General features: G+C 38.6%; 2 protein-coding genes across 4 annotated transcripts in view; both read right to left on the bottom strand.

Annotated features, from left to right (window-relative positions):
* Positions 1-20,995, bottom strand: part of LOC149053031 (uncharacterized) — a 152,129-nt gene that overhangs the window by 14,232 nt on the left and 116,902 nt on the right. The window lies entirely within an intron of this gene.
* Positions 10,379-20,995, bottom strand: part of LOC149053033 (uncharacterized) — a 19,282-nt gene continuing 8,665 nt past the window's right edge. Inside the window, exons 3-4 of one of the 2 annotated variants that reach the window (XM_089213066.1) lie at positions 20,677-20,733; positions 10,379-15,563 (exon numbers count right to left, since the gene is read on the bottom strand). In XM_089213066.1, the coding sequence (XP_089069192.1) occupies positions 11,035-15,563; positions 20,677-20,731 (4,584 nt within the window). In that variant the 5' untranslated portion in view covers positions 20,732-20,733 and the 3' untranslated portion in view covers positions 10,379-11,034. The remainder of the gene's footprint in view (positions 15,564-20,676; positions 20,734-20,995) is intronic. The other variant, XM_089213071.1, reaches the window with a different exon arrangement.

The following is a 20,995-nucleotide window of genomic DNA, read 5'->3' on the forward strand; positions in this document are numbered from 1 at the left end:
TGTTCTGCAAGAAGTTTGCATTGCACCTTTTTGTTACAAAGGGCATCGTACAAAACTTTATATGTGGCATTTGAGCCTTCCTTTTGTTTCCAAGCGATTAACATTTCAAAAGCCTTCTTTGCCAGCCTCCTTTTAGCTTCATCAAAGTTACTTATCGTAGCTTGATTGAATCCCAGGCGTCTACCTAATTCCTCCCATTTTTCTCCAAGTTCCAGAGACAGATCTTCTAACTCGTCAGCTGATGGTCCATCAGCCTTAATCAAATCTGAGGATAATAATGGAAGGAGAAGGAAAAATTAGAAAGGTGCATCAGGGCTTTGGCGAATGGTGAACAGTTGTGGCGAAAGGCGACTTGTCTTTTGGGTATCAATCAATACCGAATCGTTGGCCTTGAAGACTGTCAGGCTTAAGCGAAGGGATATTTGTAGAAGCAGGAGAACCATTTTCCCACCTCTTAAAAAAAAAAAAAAAAAAAAAAAAACGCTCAGAAATTTTCCAGACTCATTAACAACGTCTCCTAGCTAGTCTCCAGCCGCTAATGCTGAAATAGGTGATAGTTGTTCAAAATGCACGGGTGTTGGATGAGTGATAGCGCCCTGTTTCAATTCGCATTTTAACGAGGTGTAAAGGACGTCCAAGTAATATAATGTCAGTCTTTCTGCATAAGCAAATATCATCATAGATAAACGTGTAACAACAATATGAAAACTTGATAACAATAAAAATAAAAAAGAAAATTCATCGCAACATTTTCAGTCTCGGTACTACCTGCAGATTGCCGTTTCCTCTTCCTAGGAACCGCAACAGGGCTACGTGACGATGATTCCACATTTGAATGCTTTACAGTTGAATGTTTCACACTTTGGGCGTAAATATCTGCATAATAATGGAGTTAATAAGATGGCAGGGTTGAGCACTAACGCAGGTTTTATGGCGTATGACCTGAAAATCACCTTGAAAATGGAGGTCATTAACAAAGTCTCCTAGCTAGTCTCCAGCCGCTAATGTTGGAATAAGTGATAGTTGTTCAAGATATACAGGTGTTGAATTAGTGATAGCGCCCAGTTTTAATTCATTATTTTTTTATAATATTCGCATTATAACGAGGGGTAAAGAATGTCTTATAAATATAATCCCAGTCTTTCCGCAAAATATTTTACCATAGATAAACGTGTAACAGCAATATGCAAACTTGATAAAGTACAATAAAAAGGAAAATCCATCGCAACATTTCAATGTTGGTACTACCTGCAGATTGCCGTTTCCTCTTCCTAGTAGCCGCAACAGGGCTGCATGACGACGATTCTACATTTGAATGCTCTACAGTTGAATGTTTCACACTTTGGGCGCAAATATCTGCATAATAATGAAGTTAATGAGATGGCTGGGCGGAGAACTAGCCCAAGTGTTATGGCGTATGGCCTAACAATCAACTTGAAAATGAAGGTCATTAATAACGACTCCTAACCAGTCTCAAGCCACTAATTCTGGAATAGGTGATACGTTGCTTACGATACACGGGTGTTGGTTTAGTGATAGCGCCCAGTTTTTATTCGTTATTTTTTATTTTTTTAACAATATAACTAGGTAGAGAGGATGTCTAGTAAATATAATGTTATCAGTAATTGTTGCAAATATAAGCTTCTAGAAATTTCCAGACTGCTGAGTCGTGCTGACTTGCAGACCAGGCAACTTTCTGGAACACATTTATTCGGTAACACTTCTAAAATAGTTCCGGCACGTAAGCTTCTGGAATGTTCCAGAACGCTTTGTGAATATATATATATATATATATATATATATATATATATATATGTGTGTGTATAAAAACTCACTTATGTAGTAATAGAGGTAGTTCTTGTTGTTGTCGGAGCGACGACTGTTTTGAAAGCTACACCGAGAGAGAGTTACTGCAGAAGATTGCTCATTTCAAGGAGCTTTGGAGGCAGCAGGGAGATTGTGTTAGTGGTGAGCTAGGGTATAAACTATGGTGGGCTTAATTAAGCTTATTAACAATAATGCTTTCAGAAGTCGCTCCTTGGTAAGAACATTGCTCTCTGTTTAATAAAGTAGTTGAGTTTGTGGGATTGTAGTGTTTTTCTGTCGGTTAGATTATACCGTAAAAACAATGCCAGTCTTTCTGCATAGAAATAATTTCACATTAGATAAACGTGTAACAGCAATATGCAAACTTGATAAAAATATAATAAAAAGGAAAATCCATCGCAACATTTTCAATCTCGGTACTACTTGCAGATTGGCGTATCTTCTTCCTTGTAGCCGCAACAAGGCTGCATGACGATGATTCTACATTTGAATGCTTTACAATTGAAAGTTTCACACTCTGGGCTATCAAATTCCTTACAAGGAAAGACACACGTACCTTGAGTTTACTGATACGTAACAGACAATAAGCCATCACTCTCGAGTGTGATTTGGGCATGCTCCAATATATGAACACATGAAGTAAGGCAAATTATCATGACTTTGTGTTGAGAACTCGTTGCTCTGTCACTAAATGCTACGTTTTCAAAACCCACAGAGCCTGCATTCCTGAGTTTAACTATTTTACAACAATGATGACTGGTCTAGTAAATTTTATTTATTCGAACAACAACGAAACCAATGACAAAAACAATAACTTACCACCTCCTTCTTCATGATCAAAGGTAACAAGAGAGGGAACCTAAATGGAGCAGGGAAAATTCGCAATATTACGGGTACGTATTAAGTGAATAGAAATGAGGAAATGAAGAAAATTACTGAATAATAAGAAAAAGGAAAAATAATTAAGAAAAAAGGCAGAGGCATAGAAAGTGACTTTAAAGCAACTGAAAAGTAGAAGTGGTACACTAAATCAAAAACTTGCAAGGTCCTGTATGTTCATGTACTGTTTCCTGTGGGCAGGAGGTTTCTTTACCTATTCGACATCCCTCAGTCTTTTGTTTCCAGTGATTTGTCCCCAATAAGTTTCGTGCCGCCTTAAAATGACCTCATTATCTTACTCAGAAACTAGGTTTACTACTCCTGGGAGAAGGAAACCTAGAAATGGATAACTCGCTAAAATGTTTTTTTTTCAACATAGCAAGCCGTCAGACAACAAGCAATGCACTTTGGAATTAAGGTGAGGTATTATTTTTGAGAATTTGACTGTCTTTTTACTTCCAAAGAGCGGTGATAATTATTTCCATAAAAGCTCAAATTTCCGCCATGACTCTTATTTTGCAAGATGATCATCTCACGACCGGAGCTTGGACTGCCTGTGGTTACAGCGCTACTAATCATTTTAGTTCACAGTCATCTACTATAGTAAGGTTGGCATCAGTACTATATTAGCTCTGGGCTAAAAGTGCATTTAATAAGCAAATCCACAAACCGTAAAATTTCACTTACTTGAGACGCTAATACTATGTTCATGTTGCACAAAAGTTCACGACTTTGGTCGAAAAACTTCAATTTTGGAACGCTGTCACTTCCTAAGCAGACTTCAACACCTGAGTAAAAAACTTCGTTCTCACGGAATCTGTAAAAAATGAAATGAATTTAAATGAGACAAACTCAACGTACACTTCACCAGCCGAGTCTTCCTCTAGGAAAGCATACCCTTCGAAATCTTTTCTTACAATCGAAAATGACAGCACTTTTGATAAGAGCCCTCCTAAATCTTTAAAAACGAGCATTTGAAGACAATCGCGCCAAAACAAAACCAACATGTATACCTCCATGGCCCTATTGATCGACAAGAAACTTAGAATAGCCATGGCGAAAAATGGTTAATTAAGAATTGAAGCATGTACTATTTTACAATAGAATGAATGACTGATTTCTATGCAAAACTAGCATGACCGTATCTAAAAGTATTCAATTAAATCATGTCTACTAAATGGGCCAAAAATAAATTCTATCATATGATACCTCACAAATTGTAAGGCGTTTTTCTCGTCTGTGCCTTGGGGTATGATTGCCTCAGAAAGTGACACCAAAATTTTCTCTTCTTCACAGACTGGTTTATAAGAGGTGCCTCCGCCTTTGTAGGGTACGACAAACTCTGATATTAGCTGTTTTACATCATATTGCAGTCTTGGAGGATAGCAGAAAAGTTTGAGCTCAAAATGTCCAGGAACAGTGGTCTTACACAAGCACGTAAAAAATCGGGCATACTGAGGCCTAGACCTACTGCAAAGTTTTCCTACAAACTCAGTGAAGCCTGAAGCAGATTGTAAAAGTGATCTGATCAACTTGATTGGACGGAGTCTATCAAAAAAAAAAAAAAAGGAAAAACCAATTAAAGTTCAAGCAACCCAACGGAAATGATTATCAGCCATTGCACAATAATCTTGGGTCTTCCTATTGGGTAATCATTTCAATTATTGAATCTATATTTAACTAACAGAAATATATGCTCGTATGACTGTACACTATGATAGTGTTAAATTTCCTTTAGGTCTTGCGTTATATTTTTCAAATAAAGCCGACAATAAATACTTACCTAGAGAAATGCCTAACTTTGAATTGCACTTTCCCATCTACAAGACGTGGCTGTTCATCCAATTGATCTGTAATGTCTTTCCACTCATGTGGTTCAACCAGTGACTCACAGTATAATATCCTCAGTTCACCAGGACATAACTCTGCCAACTCTTGTTTTCCTTTACGGAGGGTGAGAGGAATCCTTATTGTTACAGGCGCGTTAAGAGTAGCATTTTGAGAGCCTGAAATGTCAAGAACTGGACCGACAAGTCCGCCCTCTCCTTTTAGCTCACTGCTTGGGAATTCTTGTACCTGGATTTAAAAGCAAAACAAGTTATGTTGGACATGTTCAACTACTCGCAGCATATAGTTCATTTGCTTTACATTGTGAAAAGTGAATTTCAGGATGAAATCTTAAAATTACCTAAAATTATAGTACACAATGTAAATACCCTCTTACAGTTTTATGTAGCAATATAAGCATTATCATGAACAAATGTATACATTGGACTTAATATAAAAAGTCTGATTGGTCAAAAGCACTCAATCAATTTGCAGTAAAGTGTGAAGTTAACATAATAACCCAATATCTGCTGCAGATATTGCAGTTATCACGTCGAATTCAACCTCTGCTTAGTTTCCAAGCCCTGACTGTTTGTGAAGTATTCTTCAACTTTTGCAAATTTAGAGAGGTGTCTTCTTTTGCAGTTTTTTTAATAGATGTATAATAAAATAATAATTTAATTTGGTTTTTTCATGATATCATAACTCATGAAACCTTATGTCTGTGTTATGTTCGTCTTGGGCAAATAACTCAGACCTTGGTTTTGCTAATTCATTATGATATCATGCTCAACTTCATCCAGTAATTGCGTTAATTGAAAACTAATACAAACCGCAAAGCTAATTTACCTGACAGGAATGATTTCAATTTGACATTTTTATTGAAGCAAAACAAAAACAAAAGTTCTGTTTGTTGCTTAAACTGAGTTTTCCAAAATCTACTCTTTAAAAAGGGAATTGCCAGGATCCATGAGTAAATTTGGAGACAGTAGTACCAAAAATAGTTCGAAGTTACGAAAACTATTGATTAGAACATTACTATATGTATCTTCACACACATGGAAGCACATGCAACGCTGTTCTGTATTTAGCTTAATTGTTAATTAATATCCCTCTTTCCATCAATTTTGCCACCGAATTCATGGCGTGTATTGCAAGTAACTGAGCGTATAGGCTGTACTCATATAACACCTTTGTTTTGTCTTCTTGCTTTTGACAAGCCCCTCACACCAATCTCATAACTTTCAAAACTGGAAAATGAAAAAGTTGCAGGACTTATGCATGTATAGAATTTTATAGTTCCATGTACCTTGATTGTCAAAAAAAAATCTTGATAAACAGGAACACAACTCTGAGGAATTTGGACATTGACATCAGGGAAGTCAAGCACAGTACAGGTCAATTCCGGACCTACTGCAGTACTTCTTGAAAAGGTGAAAGACTTAGGACGCCAGATCGCAGCAAATGATGAAACTCTTGATTGTGCACCAACAGCTTGTGCAAACGGGAAAAGCCACTTGGGAACTGAAGTTTCTGTATAAAAAAAAGTAAATGATTGGAATAACTTCCTTTAGTTGTGTTTTGAAGTCTTCAACTGGGTTATTAAGAAAAATTTATATTATAGTGATCATGACGAGCTAGCAACGAAAAAATATTTTATGCAAATTTAATTTATGCATAGGTAATCCATGCCAAGGTTTGAACCTCTCGGTGGTATGAAGTGTTCGCTGAACATTCCAGCACATCCGATAGTTAATAAAGCTCCCCTCGAATGAAATGGAAAAAAACCGCAACTTCCGATTATTACATTTCAAGCCATTTTCCAGATACAACTCGACTTTTTGTTCGCTCATTGTCCAGAAACAAGAGTCCAGAGAAATGCCTCAAACAAACTTAACGGGTCTAGTTCGAATTAACTTATAGGGCGGTACGCCGAGCTTTTTTCTTTGTGGAAACAGTGCATGTCTTAAAGAAGACAACAATAAATCGTTAACACAAGGTCCACAAGAAGTCCTTACCAAATGTTACAGCAACATGAGACAGGAACAATTTAAAACACGTACAAAGAAGAGACTCAAAATAGCCTAAAAAGCGGCACCGGTAAAGCTGATTTCACCTTCATGATCGAAAGCCTAGGCCTGTTTAAGGCTAACTGACCCTTCTTTATACAGGACATGGTTTTCAACTTTTAAAGTCCAGAAACTGTGTTGATCAGATAATCCAGAGAATACACATCTGACACATCGCTTTCAACTGACGGTCTCCCTGTTCCGTCTACAAGCTTCTGCACAATGCAACGATTCCTCTAATGGCCTTTTCAGTGCGAGGTTTTGGAACGGTATTTTTTTCTTTTCCGAAGACAACACTCTTGCCAAAATCGGACTATAACAAGGTAGAAGCTATTCTTCACGTTTCTCTAAAACAACGTTGTTGCATTTTAGATCATTGTGAACAAATTTACACTTATGAATACCGTCTAACGCGACTGTCGTACTGTGAGGAGGGTAAAGAGGATCTTAAAAATAACCATCAGGTATACACTACCCAAGAGGGTATAAGAGAGATTAAAATAACCCTCAGGTATACACTACCCAAGAGAGTAAAGAAGAGAGTTAAAATAACCCTCAGGTATACACTACCCAAGAGGGTATAGGAGAGATAAAAATAACCCTCTGGTATACACTAGAGATTAAAAGTAACCCTCAAGTAAACACTACCCAGGAGGGTATGCAAGAGATTAAAAAAAACCCTCAGGTATACACTACCCAAGAGAGCAAAGAAGAGATTAATAATAACCCTGAGGTATACATTACCCAAGAAGGTAAAGGACAGATTAAAAGTAATCTTCAGGTGTACACTACCCCAAGAGGGTGTAGAAGAGATTAAAAGTAACCCTAAAGTGAACACTACCCAGGAGGGTATGCAAGAGATTAAAAATAACCCTCAGATATACACTACCCAAGAGAGTAAAGAAGAGATTAATAATAACCCTGAGGTATACACTACCCAAGAAGGTAAAGGACAGATTAAAAGTAATCTTCAGGTATACACTACCCAATAGGGTGTAGAAGAGATTAAAAGTAACCCTCAGGTATACACTATTCTGGAAAGTATGGAAGAGATAAAAAATAGCCCTCAGGTGTACACTAACGAAGTCGGTATAGAAGAAATTAAAAAGAACCCTCGGGTATACACTATCCAGGAGGGTATAGAAGATATTAAAAGTAACCTCTTAAATACATACTGCCCAAAAGGTAATAGACGAGATTAAAAATTAACCCTCAAGTATACACCACCCGGGAGGGTATAGAAGAGATTAAAAATTAACCCTCAGGTATACACTTCCCAAGAGGGTATGGAACAGATTTGGGGCCTGTTTACTAGGAGGTGGGGAACCCCAGGTAGGTGAGGTGGTTGGCCTCCGAGTGGGGTAAGCAGCCTGTCCATATAATTTCTTATTCTATCTTGATCACGTTTACGAAACATGCATTTTTTAAAACTTCGAACATTTTCTAGCCGTTTCATGGCAGAAATCACCAGAAAACGTAACGGACACACAAGGAATGTAAAATGTCCCCATTTCGGAAAATTTAGCGTTGTAAATCGACGCAACCTAACATCGTGTAACACAACACGTGACGCTTTCATGAATAAATTCATACGTGTCCGAGAATTAATCTTTCGTCTTTTCGACATGTGAGCTTGGAACGCCTATGCTCAAAATCCCTAATTGCAAGCGCAACAACAACCTCAAGAAATCTCACCCCAGTACCCCGGGGTTGTTAGATTGTATGTAAACGTGTTTTATTTTTCGACTACGATTAGGCGGGTTACCTCACCTACCTGGGATCCCCCACCTTCATGTAAAAAGGCCCTTAAAATAGCCCTCAGGTATACATTACCCAATAGGGCATAGAAGAGACGAAAAAAAAGTTCTAAAAACTCCATTGGATTTGCAATACATATAAAGTGGCAAGGAGTCTATTTCGACATTACGAGTGCAGCAGATAATGCATTGCACGGATCAATGTCAGTATCGAAGTCAATGAACACCTAATCCTTCTCCCTCGAGCCAAGAATTAAGTCAACTGACGAGTTCGGGTGACAAGGTAGGTCTAATTTTGGGCTAGGAGAGGGGGAGATGCACAATTGCTCAGATACTGACATTTATGCCAGTGAAAGAGGGAGCCTGGGAATATCATTCATTGAGTTATTCACACCTGCATTTAATTAAAACATAACGTTACCTGATCCATGCCAAGTATTCTCTGTCTTCAATTCTAACCATTCATTATTCTCTCGGTCAGTCAGCTGCTTGATAACCACCTCATACCCCTCCAAATATGGGGCACTGTGCAGCAAAGATACAATAAAACTTATTCCTTCAACACTTTCCCTGTAATCCAGATCTGGTGGGCCATCATGAGATAGTTCAATGACACTGCTAACCAATATCTCATCACTGGCATTGGGTGGGGAGAGAGTCCTGGGGTTCCACAATAAGCATCTACATGTAAATGGCACAGACTGTTGTGCAGCTCCACTGCAAAGTTTGATAGAGGCACCAGCTTCCCTCAGGTGCCATGTATCTTCCTTACCTCCGATTTTTCCTCTGAAATACAAAGGAAATTAATTATCCAGCATTTTAGGATATTTTTCCCAAGTGGAGAAAGCAATGACAAAGGCATTTAAAATGCAAGTGGCAAACTAGCAGTTTGAAAAACTCATTCAGATATTGACACTTAATTTCGAAACTAAATCTAATAAATGTTATTTTTCTTTTCTTTTTTTTTTTCAGTCAGTAATAAAAGCATACGATAGACAAAGAAAAACTATTTTGAATCAGCTACTCCTACTTACAAATTAAGATTCCTGATTTGGTCTACTTAATAAATATACGAACATCTAAAAGGTTGTTCCTCAAAAACCGAAGTTGCACAAAACAAAACAAAAATGGCTCTGAGATTGTTAAGCCAGCTGTACTAAGACATTTTTCCATTAATTTGCTTTTCTTTGACTCAAATAGCCTCAAATTATAATCATAAATCAAAACATTTATTAAAATGATTCACTATCATTTTTGATAATAATTAAGTACCCCTTTATTGATGGAAACACTGAAAAAAATGTTGAATACCCGTAGAACATGGTAATTGAACTGGGTGGTGTAAACTTTGTTCTGAAATCATACGCGTGACATCTGAACTAAAGGATTGAGCAGCGACATCAGATCACCACACCAAAAGTGCATGGCAAAAGTTCAATTACCACTTCATTACCTTTGTTTTAAATTTTCATCATTTAGTTGCTAAATGAATAAAGATTTTTACAAATACATGTATGTTATTGATCCAGTACTGAGCTTGTGTGTAAAATGTTGTAAAAGTTGTCGTTCTTTTTTTCTGCAATTTGATTGATTTCCTAAAACAATCGGTTAAATCTGATTTGTTGCTGTATTTTCGTGGAGCTTTCTCATTAGCTGGGAAATCGATGCACTTTAGAGCAAAAAATGGTGCATTTTATCAATAAATCGTGCCAATGAGAACCAATCAGATTGCAAGGATCACCAGTGATTTAGCATGAATGTAATAAATTTTTAATAGCAGTACAGTTATTAAGCATGAACTTTATTAACTAAAGATTAAAAAGAAAATAAAATAAAAGAAAGTAACTGTCATTTATAAAGAGGTCCGGGGGGTTGTTCTTCAGTCAGAGCACTTTATCAAAAGTTAACACCTCCAAGCAACTCTAACCCTGCTCTTTTCAATGGTCTGTGAATCCATGACAAAACAAAACATGGAAAAGGCAAAAAACTGAGTCATTGCAGAAAAACCCATACCTTTTGATCAAAGTCTTTTCATTGTCTTCAGTGTCTACTGTGGCATCTTCTGTATCTGCCAAATCTTTCCTGCCGGTGTAATAAGGTACCTCATCCTCCTCTTTGGGGAAATTATTATTTTGAGGTGTTTGGTTTCAGTATACAATATAACGGACATTTACTACCAATATCTGTTCAACCAAAATTGTTCAACATGGGGTCTTTCCGCACTAACGAAAAAGTTGTTTATTTAAAACAATTTTTTCGTCATCACTAAATTTTGACAAATTTTGGCCAAGGCCGACAAATCGTGAAACACATCGCCGACAAATTTGTCCCAAGTAAAATCTGGACAAAATTAATTAAATAAGCAAGACCGTGATAAACTTGTCGATTAATTATCGCAAGAGCTACGAACAGCGTGTAGCTGAACTGAAATCAGTTTCCCAGAGAGGCAAACATTCTCTTTTGTCGCAAAACTCTGGGATTATAAAATTTAAAAACGGCTTTGAAAAATCCTAGAAATTGGAGGTGGAATCCTTTGGCAGACTAGGTCGAGCGGTAAGAGAAATTTTCAGCTCTGAAATTTATAATATAGATGCAACACTCCAACAAACTTTTATCCTTTGATTTTTCCAGGACAATTTTAGGTTGGAGTTATGAAAATCGCGGATATGCATTGATTAAGAGTATAAGATAAGATTACCGTATGACTCTCCTTCTCCAGCCTTGTCCCCCACTTCTTTTGCAATTTGTAGATGACGCTCACGGTACTCGATTGCCTTACGAAAGTTGCCTAAGCTGTGAAAGGCATTGCCAAGACTTCCATAAGACCGTCTCTCTCCAGCTTTATCCCCCACTTCTTTTGCTTTTTGTAGATGACGCTCATGGTACTTGATAGCCTTATGAGAATCGTTTAAGTTTCCATAGGCAATGCCTAGATTTCCATAAGCCCGTCCTTCTCCAGCTTTGTCTCCCACTTCTTTTGCAATTTGTAGATGACGCTCGTGGTAACTGATAGCCTTATGAAAATCGCCTAACATCCCATAGGCATTGCCAAGACTTCCATGAGCCCGTCCTTCTCCAGCTTTGTCTCCCACTTGTTTTGCAATTTGTAGACGACGCTCGTGGTAACTGATAGCCTTATGAAAATCGCCTAACATCTGATAGGCACCGCCAAGATTTCCATAAGCCCGTCCTTCTCCAGCTTTGTCTCCCACTTCTTTTGCAATTTGTAGACGACGCTCGTAATAACTGATAGCCTTATGAAAATCGCCTAAGCTATGATAGGCATTGCCAAGATTTCCATAAGCCTGTCCTTCTCCAGCTTTGTCTCCCACTTCTTTTGCTTTTTGTAGATGACGCTCATGGTAACTGATAGCCTTATGAAAATCGCCTAAGCTATGATAGGCATTGCCAAGATTTCCATAAGCCCGTCCTTCTCCAGCTTTGTCTCCCACTTGTTTTGCAATTTGTAGATGACGCTCGTGGTAACTGATAGCCTTATGAAAATCGCCTAACATCTGATGGGCACTGCCAAGATTTCCATAAGCCCCTCCTTCTCCAGCTTTGTCTCCCACTTCTTTTGCAATCTGTAGATGACGCTCGTGGTAACTGATAGCCTTATGAAAATCGCCTAACATCTGATGGGCATTGCCAAGACTTCCATACGCCCGTCCTTCTCCAGCTTTGTCTCCCACTTCTTTTGCAATTTGTAGATTAATGTCGTGGTAACTGATAGCCTTATGAAAATCGCCTAAGCTATGATAGGCATTACCAAGACTTCCATGAGCCCGTCCTTTTCCAGCCTTGTCTCCCACTTCTTTTGCAATTTGTAGATGATGCTCGTGGTAACGGATAGCCTTATGAAAATCGCCTAACATCTGATAGGCACCGCCAAGATTTCCATAAGCCCCTCCTTCTCCAGCTTTGTCTCCCACTTCTTTTGCAATTTGTAGACGACCCTCGTGGTAACTGATAGCCTTATGAAAATCGCCTAAGCTATGATAGGCATTGCCAAGATTTCCATAAGCCCGTCCTTCTCCAGCTTTGTCTCCCACCTCTGTTGCAATTTGTAAATGACGCTCGTGGTAAATGATAGCCATACGAAAATCGCCTAAGCTATGATAGCTATTGCCAAGATTTCCATGAGCCCCTCCTTCTCCAGCTTTGTCTCCCACTTCTTTTACAATTTGTAGATTACGCTTGTGGTAAGTGATAGCCTTATGAAAATCGCCTAACATCTGACGGGCATTGCCGAGACTTCCATAAGCCCGTCCTTCTCCAGCTTTGTCTCCCACTTCTTTTGCAATTTGTAGATTACGCTCGTGGAAACTGATAGCCTTATAAAAATTGCCTAAGCTATGATAGGCATTGCCAAGATTTCCAAGTGCCCATCCTTCTCCAGCTGTATCTCCCACTTCTTTTGCAATTTGAAGATGACGCTCGTGGTAACTGATAGCCTTATGAAAATCGCCTAACATCCCATAGGTAATGCCAAGACTTCCATGAGCCCGTCCTTCTCCAGCTTTGCCTCCCACTTGTTTTGCAATTTGTAGATTACGCTCGTGGTATCTGATAGCGTTATGAAAATCGCCTAACATCTGATAGGCACCGCCAAGATTTCCATAAGCCCGTCCTTCTCCAGCTTTGTCTCCCACTTGTATTGCAATTTGTAGACGACGCTCGTGGTAACTGATAGCCTTATAAAAATCGCCTAGGCTATGATGGGCATTGCCAAGATTTCCATAAGCCCGTCCTTCTCCAGCTTTCTCTCCCACTTCTTTTGCAATTTGTAGATAACGCTCGTGGTAACTCATAGCCTTATGAAAATCGCCTAACATCTGATGGGCACTGCCAAGATTTCCATGAGCCCCTCCTTCTCCAGCTTTGTCTCCCACTTGTTTCGCAATTTGTAGATGACGCTCGTGGTAACTGATAGCCTTATGAAAATCGCCTAAGATATGATAGGCATTGCCAAGATTTCCATAAGCCCGTCCTTCTCCAGCTTTGTCTCCCACTTCTTTTGCAATTTGTAGATGACGCTCGTGGTAACTGGTAGCCTTATGAAAATCGCCTAAGCTATGATAGGCATTGCCAAGATTTCCAAGTGCCCATCCTTCTCCAGCTTTGTCTCCTACCTCTTTTGCAATTTGTAGATGACGCTCGTGGTAACTGATAGCCTTATGAAAATCGCCTAACATCCCATAGGCATTGCCAAGACTTCCATGAGCCCGTCCTTCTCCAGCTTTGTCTCCCACTTGTTTTGCAATTTGTAGATGACGCTCGTGGTAACTGATAGCCTTATGAAAATCGCCTAACATCTGATAGGCATTGCCAAGATTTCCATAAGCCCGTCCTTCTCCAGCTTTGTCTCCCACTTGTATTGCAATTTGTAGACGACGCTCTTGGTAACTGATAGCCTTATGAAAATCGCCTAAGCTATGATAAGCATTGCCAAGATTTCCATAAGCCCGTCCTTCTCCAGCTTTGTCTCCCACCTCTTTTGCAATGTTTAGATGACGCTCATTGTAACTGATAGCCTTAGGAAAATCGCCTAAGCCATGATAGGCATTGCCAAGATATCCATAAGCACGTCCTTCTCCAGCTTTGTCTCCCACTTCCTTTGCAATTTGTAGATGACGCTCGTGGTAACTGAAAGCCTTATGAAAATCGCCTAAGCCATGATAGGCATTGCCAAGATTTCCATAAGCCCGTCCTTCTCCAGCTTTGTCTCCCACTTCTTTTGCAATTTGTAGATGATGCTCGTGGTAACTGATAGCCTTATGAAAATCGCCTAAGCTATGATAGGCATTGCCAAGATTTCCATAAGCCTGTCCTTCTCCAGCTTTGTCTCCCACTTGTTTCGCAATTTGTAGATGACGCTCGTGGTAACTGATAGCCTTATGAAAATCGCCTAAGCTATGATAGGCATTGCCAAGATTTCCGTAAGCCCGTCCTTCTCCAGCTTTGTCTCCCACTTCTTTTGCAATTTGTAGATTAATGTCGTGGTAACTGATAGCCTTATGAAAATCGCCTAAGCCATGATAGGCATTGCCAAGATTTCCATAAGCCCGTCCTTCTCCAGCTTTGTCTCCCACTTCTTTTGCAATTTGTAGATGATGCTCGTGGTAACTGATAGCCTTATGAAAATCGCCTAAGCTATGATAAGCATTGCCAAGATTTCCATAAGCCCGTCCTTCTCCAGCTTTGTCTCCCACCTCTTTTGCAATTTTTAGATGACGCTCATTGTAACTGATAGCCTTAGGAAAATCGCCTAAGCCATGATAGGCATTGCCAAGATATCCATAAGCCCGTCCTTCTCCAGCTTTGTCTCCCACTTCTTTTGCAATTTGTAGATGACGCTCGTGGTAACTGAAAGCCTTATGAAAATCGCCTAAACCATGATACGCATTGCCAAGATTTCCATAAGCCCGTCCTTCTCCAGCTTTGTCTCCCACTTCTTTTGCAATTTGTAGATGATGCTCGTGGTAACTGATAGCCTTATGAAAATCGCCTAAGCTATGATAGGTATTGCCAAGATTTCCATAAGCCTGTCCTTCTCCAGCTTTGTCTCCCACTTGTTTCGCAATTTGTAGATGACGCTCGTGGTAACTGATAGCCTTATGAAAATCGCCTAAGCTATGATAGGCATTGCCAAGATTTCCGTAAGCCCGTCCTTCTCCAGCTTTGTCTCCCACTTCTTTTGCAATTTGTAGATGACGCTCGTGGTAACTGATAGCCTTATGAAAATCGCCTAAGCTATGATAGGCATTGCCAAGATTTCCATAAGCCCGTCCTTCTCCAGCTTTGTCTCCCACTTGTTTTGCAATTTGTAGATTACGCTCATGGTTTTCGATTGCCTTATGATAATCGCTTAAACTCTTATTGGAAATGCCAAGTTTTACATAAGCCTGTCCTTCTCTAGCTTTGCCTCCCAATTCTCTTGCAGTTTGTGGATGACATTCATAGCACTTAATTGCTTTATAAAAATTGTCTAAGCCTTTAAAGTCATTGCCAAGATTTCCATGAGCCCGTTCTTGTCCAGCTTTATCCCCCCTTTCTTTTGTAGTTTGCAGATGGCACTCATGGTACTCAATGGCCTCATGAAAATCGCTTGAATTTTGAAGGACAATGCCAAGATTTCTATTAGTCTCTCCCCTTCCAGCTTTGTCGTTGGGTTTCAACTTTTGTGTATTTTGCAAATTGTCGCCTACCCTCCAATGTGAAAAAGGAAAAAACGGCGTTCGTGAGAAGTAAAGAGAAATAATCTAGCAATCATAAATACACAAAAAGTTCTTTCCTTCATAGAGATTCTCTTTTGCATTTAGCTTTTCAATTTTTTTCTTATTCAAATATCCGTACAATTGAATGTAAATAATGTTTTTATTTAACAAATGGCCATTGATTGGAAACTAACGAAATGTACATGTTGCTCGATGGATTGCACTAAGTTTGACCTTGGATGAATTTTATTGCAAATGCTCTTCCGGTCCTTGCCCACAGTTTATTACTAAACTATAGAAAAAAAGAAATAATAATTTCGGGACATCCTTCTCTCCAATTTGTTTAAGGCTGGTTTTCACTAATGACGGAGTCGAAGTGGTAAGAGCACTTCTGTTCGAGTGAAAACTGAATATCGGAGTCGACTGCGACTCCATTGTAAAAGAAAACCAGTCTTTGGGTGATGCCCTATAATCGGCCGTTAAGCTTTCTACATAGGAGATTGATATTGTAGTGAAACAGTTTATTAAAAATCGCCCGTCGCAATTTGAGGATTAGTGTTAAGAAATGTTTTGTTCCCCCCTCCTTCTGCATTCCAAGAAGCACCATAACCTAAACATAGCCACTGCAGATAGAGAAGAGAAGGGAGAAGGCAACAAGGTTCTTCTAAATGTTTTAGCATGCCTTTGGTAAAAGTGCTTCACATCACTGATGATTGGAAACAATTAAAAAGTCCTATTTATTGAGCATGACATGCAGAAACTACAGTGGGAAGCCATTGCCTAGGTTCTGCTGTATGGTTACCAATGGGCCAATTACTGCCCAGTAAATTTGTTACATCTTTTTGTGGCCTTGTATCTTTATGGGGATGAAGTTATCACTTCAGAGACGTTGATATGAAGACTTAGCCAATTTGTAACTACAGAAGATAGAGAGGCATTGGACAAGTGCCTTGGCGATGATTTTAAACCTAATGATGAAGATGTCTTGGAATTTTTACATTATTCAAGTGTTTTAACCCTTTGCATCCTAACATCAGCATACGTTTTTTCCGTGCTGTTCTCTATGCATATCCTATGGTGCTGACAAAGAGAATTTGTTTAACAACCAAGAGCCTCTTTAGTTCGTGATCATTTCCTTTATTCTCATGATCTTAATGTTTGTTTTAGAGGGGATACTGATAGGAGAAAATGGTCACTAATCACTCTTAGAGATCAACTGGTGAAGTCCAATTCTCAAGATATTATGCTCTAAGGAAAACTTTCAGTCCTGAGAGACTAAAGCAAGCCGCCAAATTAATTAACAAGTTATTCAGAAGTAGAACTTAAATCCTTTGAACAACTGAAACGGTTTATAGAGTCACTGAATTGCAAATCTTTATCCATGTTTCTCGGGATCTGCATTGGTAGTGATATGATCACTATACGTACACAACACTGATGTGCACGTTGCTATCCTTGAAGGTCGCATTGACGTCCTATTGCCAGAACATGTAGAGCATTGCTAGAACTTCCATCTACATATGAATCATACCCAGGACCGGTTGAGGAGTTTACTAATGTAACGAAAGAGAAGGAAGCCTGTTTTGTAACATTGTTCAGTATGGAAGATGTGAACAATGTGAAATGAACACTCAGAATGCTTTGAAAGCAACTCTTTGAAATGAACTCTTTGAACACTTTGAAATTTGCTTCTTAGTTTTTAAAATTTTTATGTTCTGCATAACATTTTCACATTAATGTTATAAGGATTTTTTTTTAACACAGAATACAAGTTACTGTTGATGGCATTTCCTGAACTTTCCAAAAAAAAAAAATAGAATTAGGTCACAAATTTGTATCTATTCAAATGTCATTACAGTTGTCACTAGCAGTTAGTTTGGTTACAAGTTAGAAAGCCTTTCGAGAGAGATGTAAAATATGCAAGTTTCAAGACTACAAAATTTTAAATAAAAATTTTATCAGCTGATCTCTAATATCACTAACATCAATAAATCATAAGTTTACTTTAAGTAGTAAGTGTAAGTGGTCATTACATAACAAGATATTAAATTGTCAGCCCCTTGGAATGGGACGATTTGGGGTAGGTGACATTTTGCTTTTGCTACCATTATGTGCCTTCTAAGAGATTTATGCCTGAATTTTAAATTGCACTAAAAACTATGTTGATTTTAGTGGACTACCGCTAAATAAATGCATCTGCAAATGTGAAAATGGTTCGATAATAAATCAGTGAAAATAACAGCATTCTATCAAGATTTAAGCCATCAAAATTCAGGAAACATACTTGAAGTTATCATAAAGAGGTCAGCTATACCAGTGACAGCCGTTTAAAAATGTCATTACTTTCATTTTCAACCTCCAGAAAAGTCGTGAAGGATGAAAATTTTCATCCTCTATTAGTGTTCGCAGCAATTTTGTAACTATTGTCACAGTGTTCAGAAAGTGCTTAATTCCATTGTTTCCATCATCAGAGAGGGTCAATCCTATTGAGTAATTACTGTAAGCTGACTGTGTGACTTTGGCTCAATAAACATTGTTTTCTGTTTCAATATCAGTCAAAATCATAGTCAACCATCATAATCAATTCGATATTCTGCCAATTTGTGCATTAGCCCACATTTGAGACTACCTGTAACATGACAGTGCAGCGCTTGTTATCTGACCGCTTGCTATTTTTAAAAGAACCCATTTTAGCAAGTTATCCATTTCTAGGTTTGCTACATTAGACAAGCCGTTCTTGTGTAGTAAACCTAGAAAACATAGCAAGCGGTCAGATAACAAGCGATCCACTGTGGAAGAAAAGCGAAGTATTTTTACTGAGAATTTGACTGTATTTTTTTAATCCTAAGAGCGGTCGTAAATGTTCCCATATAAACTCTGATAATTTCGCCACGACTGCTACTTCGCAAAATGATCATCTCACAGCTGGTGCTTGGAGATTCCAAGGCATGTTGTTATTCTTCTCCAGTTTCTACTAGTCTTGCACAGTTGCTTGATCATTTCTTTTGTAATAATGTACACCAGTCTCCCTCCTGAACTTGCAGAGAAGGACAAAGGCTTGATGCATTAAAATATCTATAATAAGACGACTAAAGACAATTCTAACAGATCAAACAGGACTGAAGAGGAATTTTTAAACAGTGATATGGCGATAAGCATTCTTTTGTGTTCCTCAAGCTTCCTGACACAGATTTGTAATCCTACATGAACAGATCCGTGATAAACGGATGCGCCTCTTTCAATAGTGCTCTTTACAAAATCAACAAACTCTGTAAAGCCTTCTGCACTAAGTTGCTCCGCCATTTTAAGAGAAATATTCCGCTTACTAGCTGTTGCTCAACGACGCTGAAAAACTAATCGATAATCTCGTATAGTGATCTCTTTTTCTCCCGCAACAATTTCTCCTTCGCAACAGTTAATGTTTAATTCTAGGTATATTGCTACATCAGTCTTTTTCTCGATTAGGGTTTTTTTCATTCTCGATGGGTAATTTAAAATATTGCATGGCAGTTCTTCATTCTCATACAGTGATTTCCATTTCTGATGTAGTTATGATGTAGGCTATTTTCAAATTGTTTTAGCGAGATAGTCTGGTAACTAATTATCATCACCAAGCTGAGGCTGATGGACGCTTATTTTGAAAGCAAGATCGGAGTGACTGCAAGTCGAATATGAAGTTTTGTGCCATTTCTGTGTGCAAAAATAACTCTAAAAAAGACCGGACCTCAATCTTTCCGAGTTTCCAGGCCAACAGACCAAGAAAAAAAGGAAGTGCCTTCTTTCGTCGCACTGACAAGGAGTTCACGTCTATCAAGAACTTTCATATATGCTCCGAACACTTTGAGACTAAACAAGTCGTGAAGACACTTTCTGGAACTAACTCTCTGGTTCCAACAATATTTAATCAGCATACAGTCCGTAGAAGTCCAATTCAACGCGAAAAAAGGTCGAATGAGCGGAGAAAACGAAACGGTAGCGAAGACACCAAAGAAGTACTTCCCGCCCAAATTTTCCGTGTTTCTACTGAACTTCCACTGAAAGATCACGGCCACGTCCTTAAGGATAACAAAGTTTGTAGAAAAGAAGCTTTCAAAGGAAAGGACTATGAACTGGAAATAGCAGAATCCAGTCGGTTTATCTGTTGCATCATCAATTAAATCGTGGTACTTCAGATCCTCCACATGCCTATCAGTAAACAAGCGAAAACCCTCAAGGCTTTTATACGACCGTAAACAGTCTTCATCGTAACCATCTTTTCCAACCAGATAATGTAACTATCGGGAAACCTGAAGTCTGGAATACCAGTGAAGTCATGAGTCCAAAACTTCAGCGAAAGTGGATAGGGAAGTAGTTTTTCTTCTGGGAATGTAATCAACTCGTCGCGTTGCACTGTTTCCTTTGCAAAAAAAATGCCAAAATCCCCCAGCCAACCCTCTCCAAGGAGAGACGTACCTTAATTTTTTTAGACCGATGAGAGTGACTTCGCACCGAGCCTCGTCTTTGCGTTGTAATTTCGGTATCAGGTCACAGAGCCGCGAGAACTCGGATTTACTCAGTCCGGCCGATTACCATTACAGATAAGTACCAAGTCTTTCAATACCTTTCTATATTCTAGTGGTAACAGAGAAAGTTTGTGTCGCAAAATAAACTTCGTTTAGACCGGGCTTAACTGATTGGAAATCAGTAACATTGGCTTAAGCAGCTCCTTTGAAGAAACTGAATTTTTTAAACTGTGTTTGACAAAACAACTTTGAAACGTGTTTAAGGTTTTTTTCGAATGTGGTATAACCCTGTCACTGGCTAATGATGCATCACTTTAAGAAAAATGAGGTGAAAGTATCTACCTAAAGATGGCAGACTAGCCCTCAGTTTATTCCGGTGAGACTTTAACTAACAGCTCTGAAAGCCACGTAACATTTGCAGTATGATTAAGGTTCTTTTTTTTTTCATCTTCATGTCGTTGTACTAATTTTACTTTCAAACAAAATTTAGGTCATGATCAATATTTACAGTAAACTCACAAATATGTAGTAGCTCTACTCTAAGCATGAAAGATTTCATTGTTAATAGTGTTATTGTTCATATTCAGTGTTTTCAAACCTGGAGAGCTGTCTTGTTCACGATCTCGATCTGCCTTACCTCGAAGAACTTCCATACCTAAAAAAGAACACAAAAGAAAATATAACTTATCATCCCCAAGCGCTTCAGCGATCAGTTCATTTTCCTAATTTATCAAGTTAAACAAGCCACAATGCAAAGGAAAAAATCGAAGGTTTCTTTGCAAACCTTAATCACAATTGCCAATCTTTTGTTTAATTTAAAGAATTAAGCTGCGGCTCAATTTAAGTAGAGGCGATTCCGTGGGATGCCTTAACTACTGAGCGTAGCATTAAAAGGAATTGTGCAATTACAGTCGACC

The sequence above is a fragment of the Pocillopora damicornis genome, chromosome 1, assembly GCF_964200805.1.
Source record: "Pocillopora damicornis chromosome 1, jaPocDami1.2, whole genome shotgun sequence".
Taxonomy (NCBI): Eukaryota; Metazoa; Cnidaria; class Anthozoa; order Scleractinia; family Pocilloporidae; genus Pocillopora; species Pocillopora damicornis.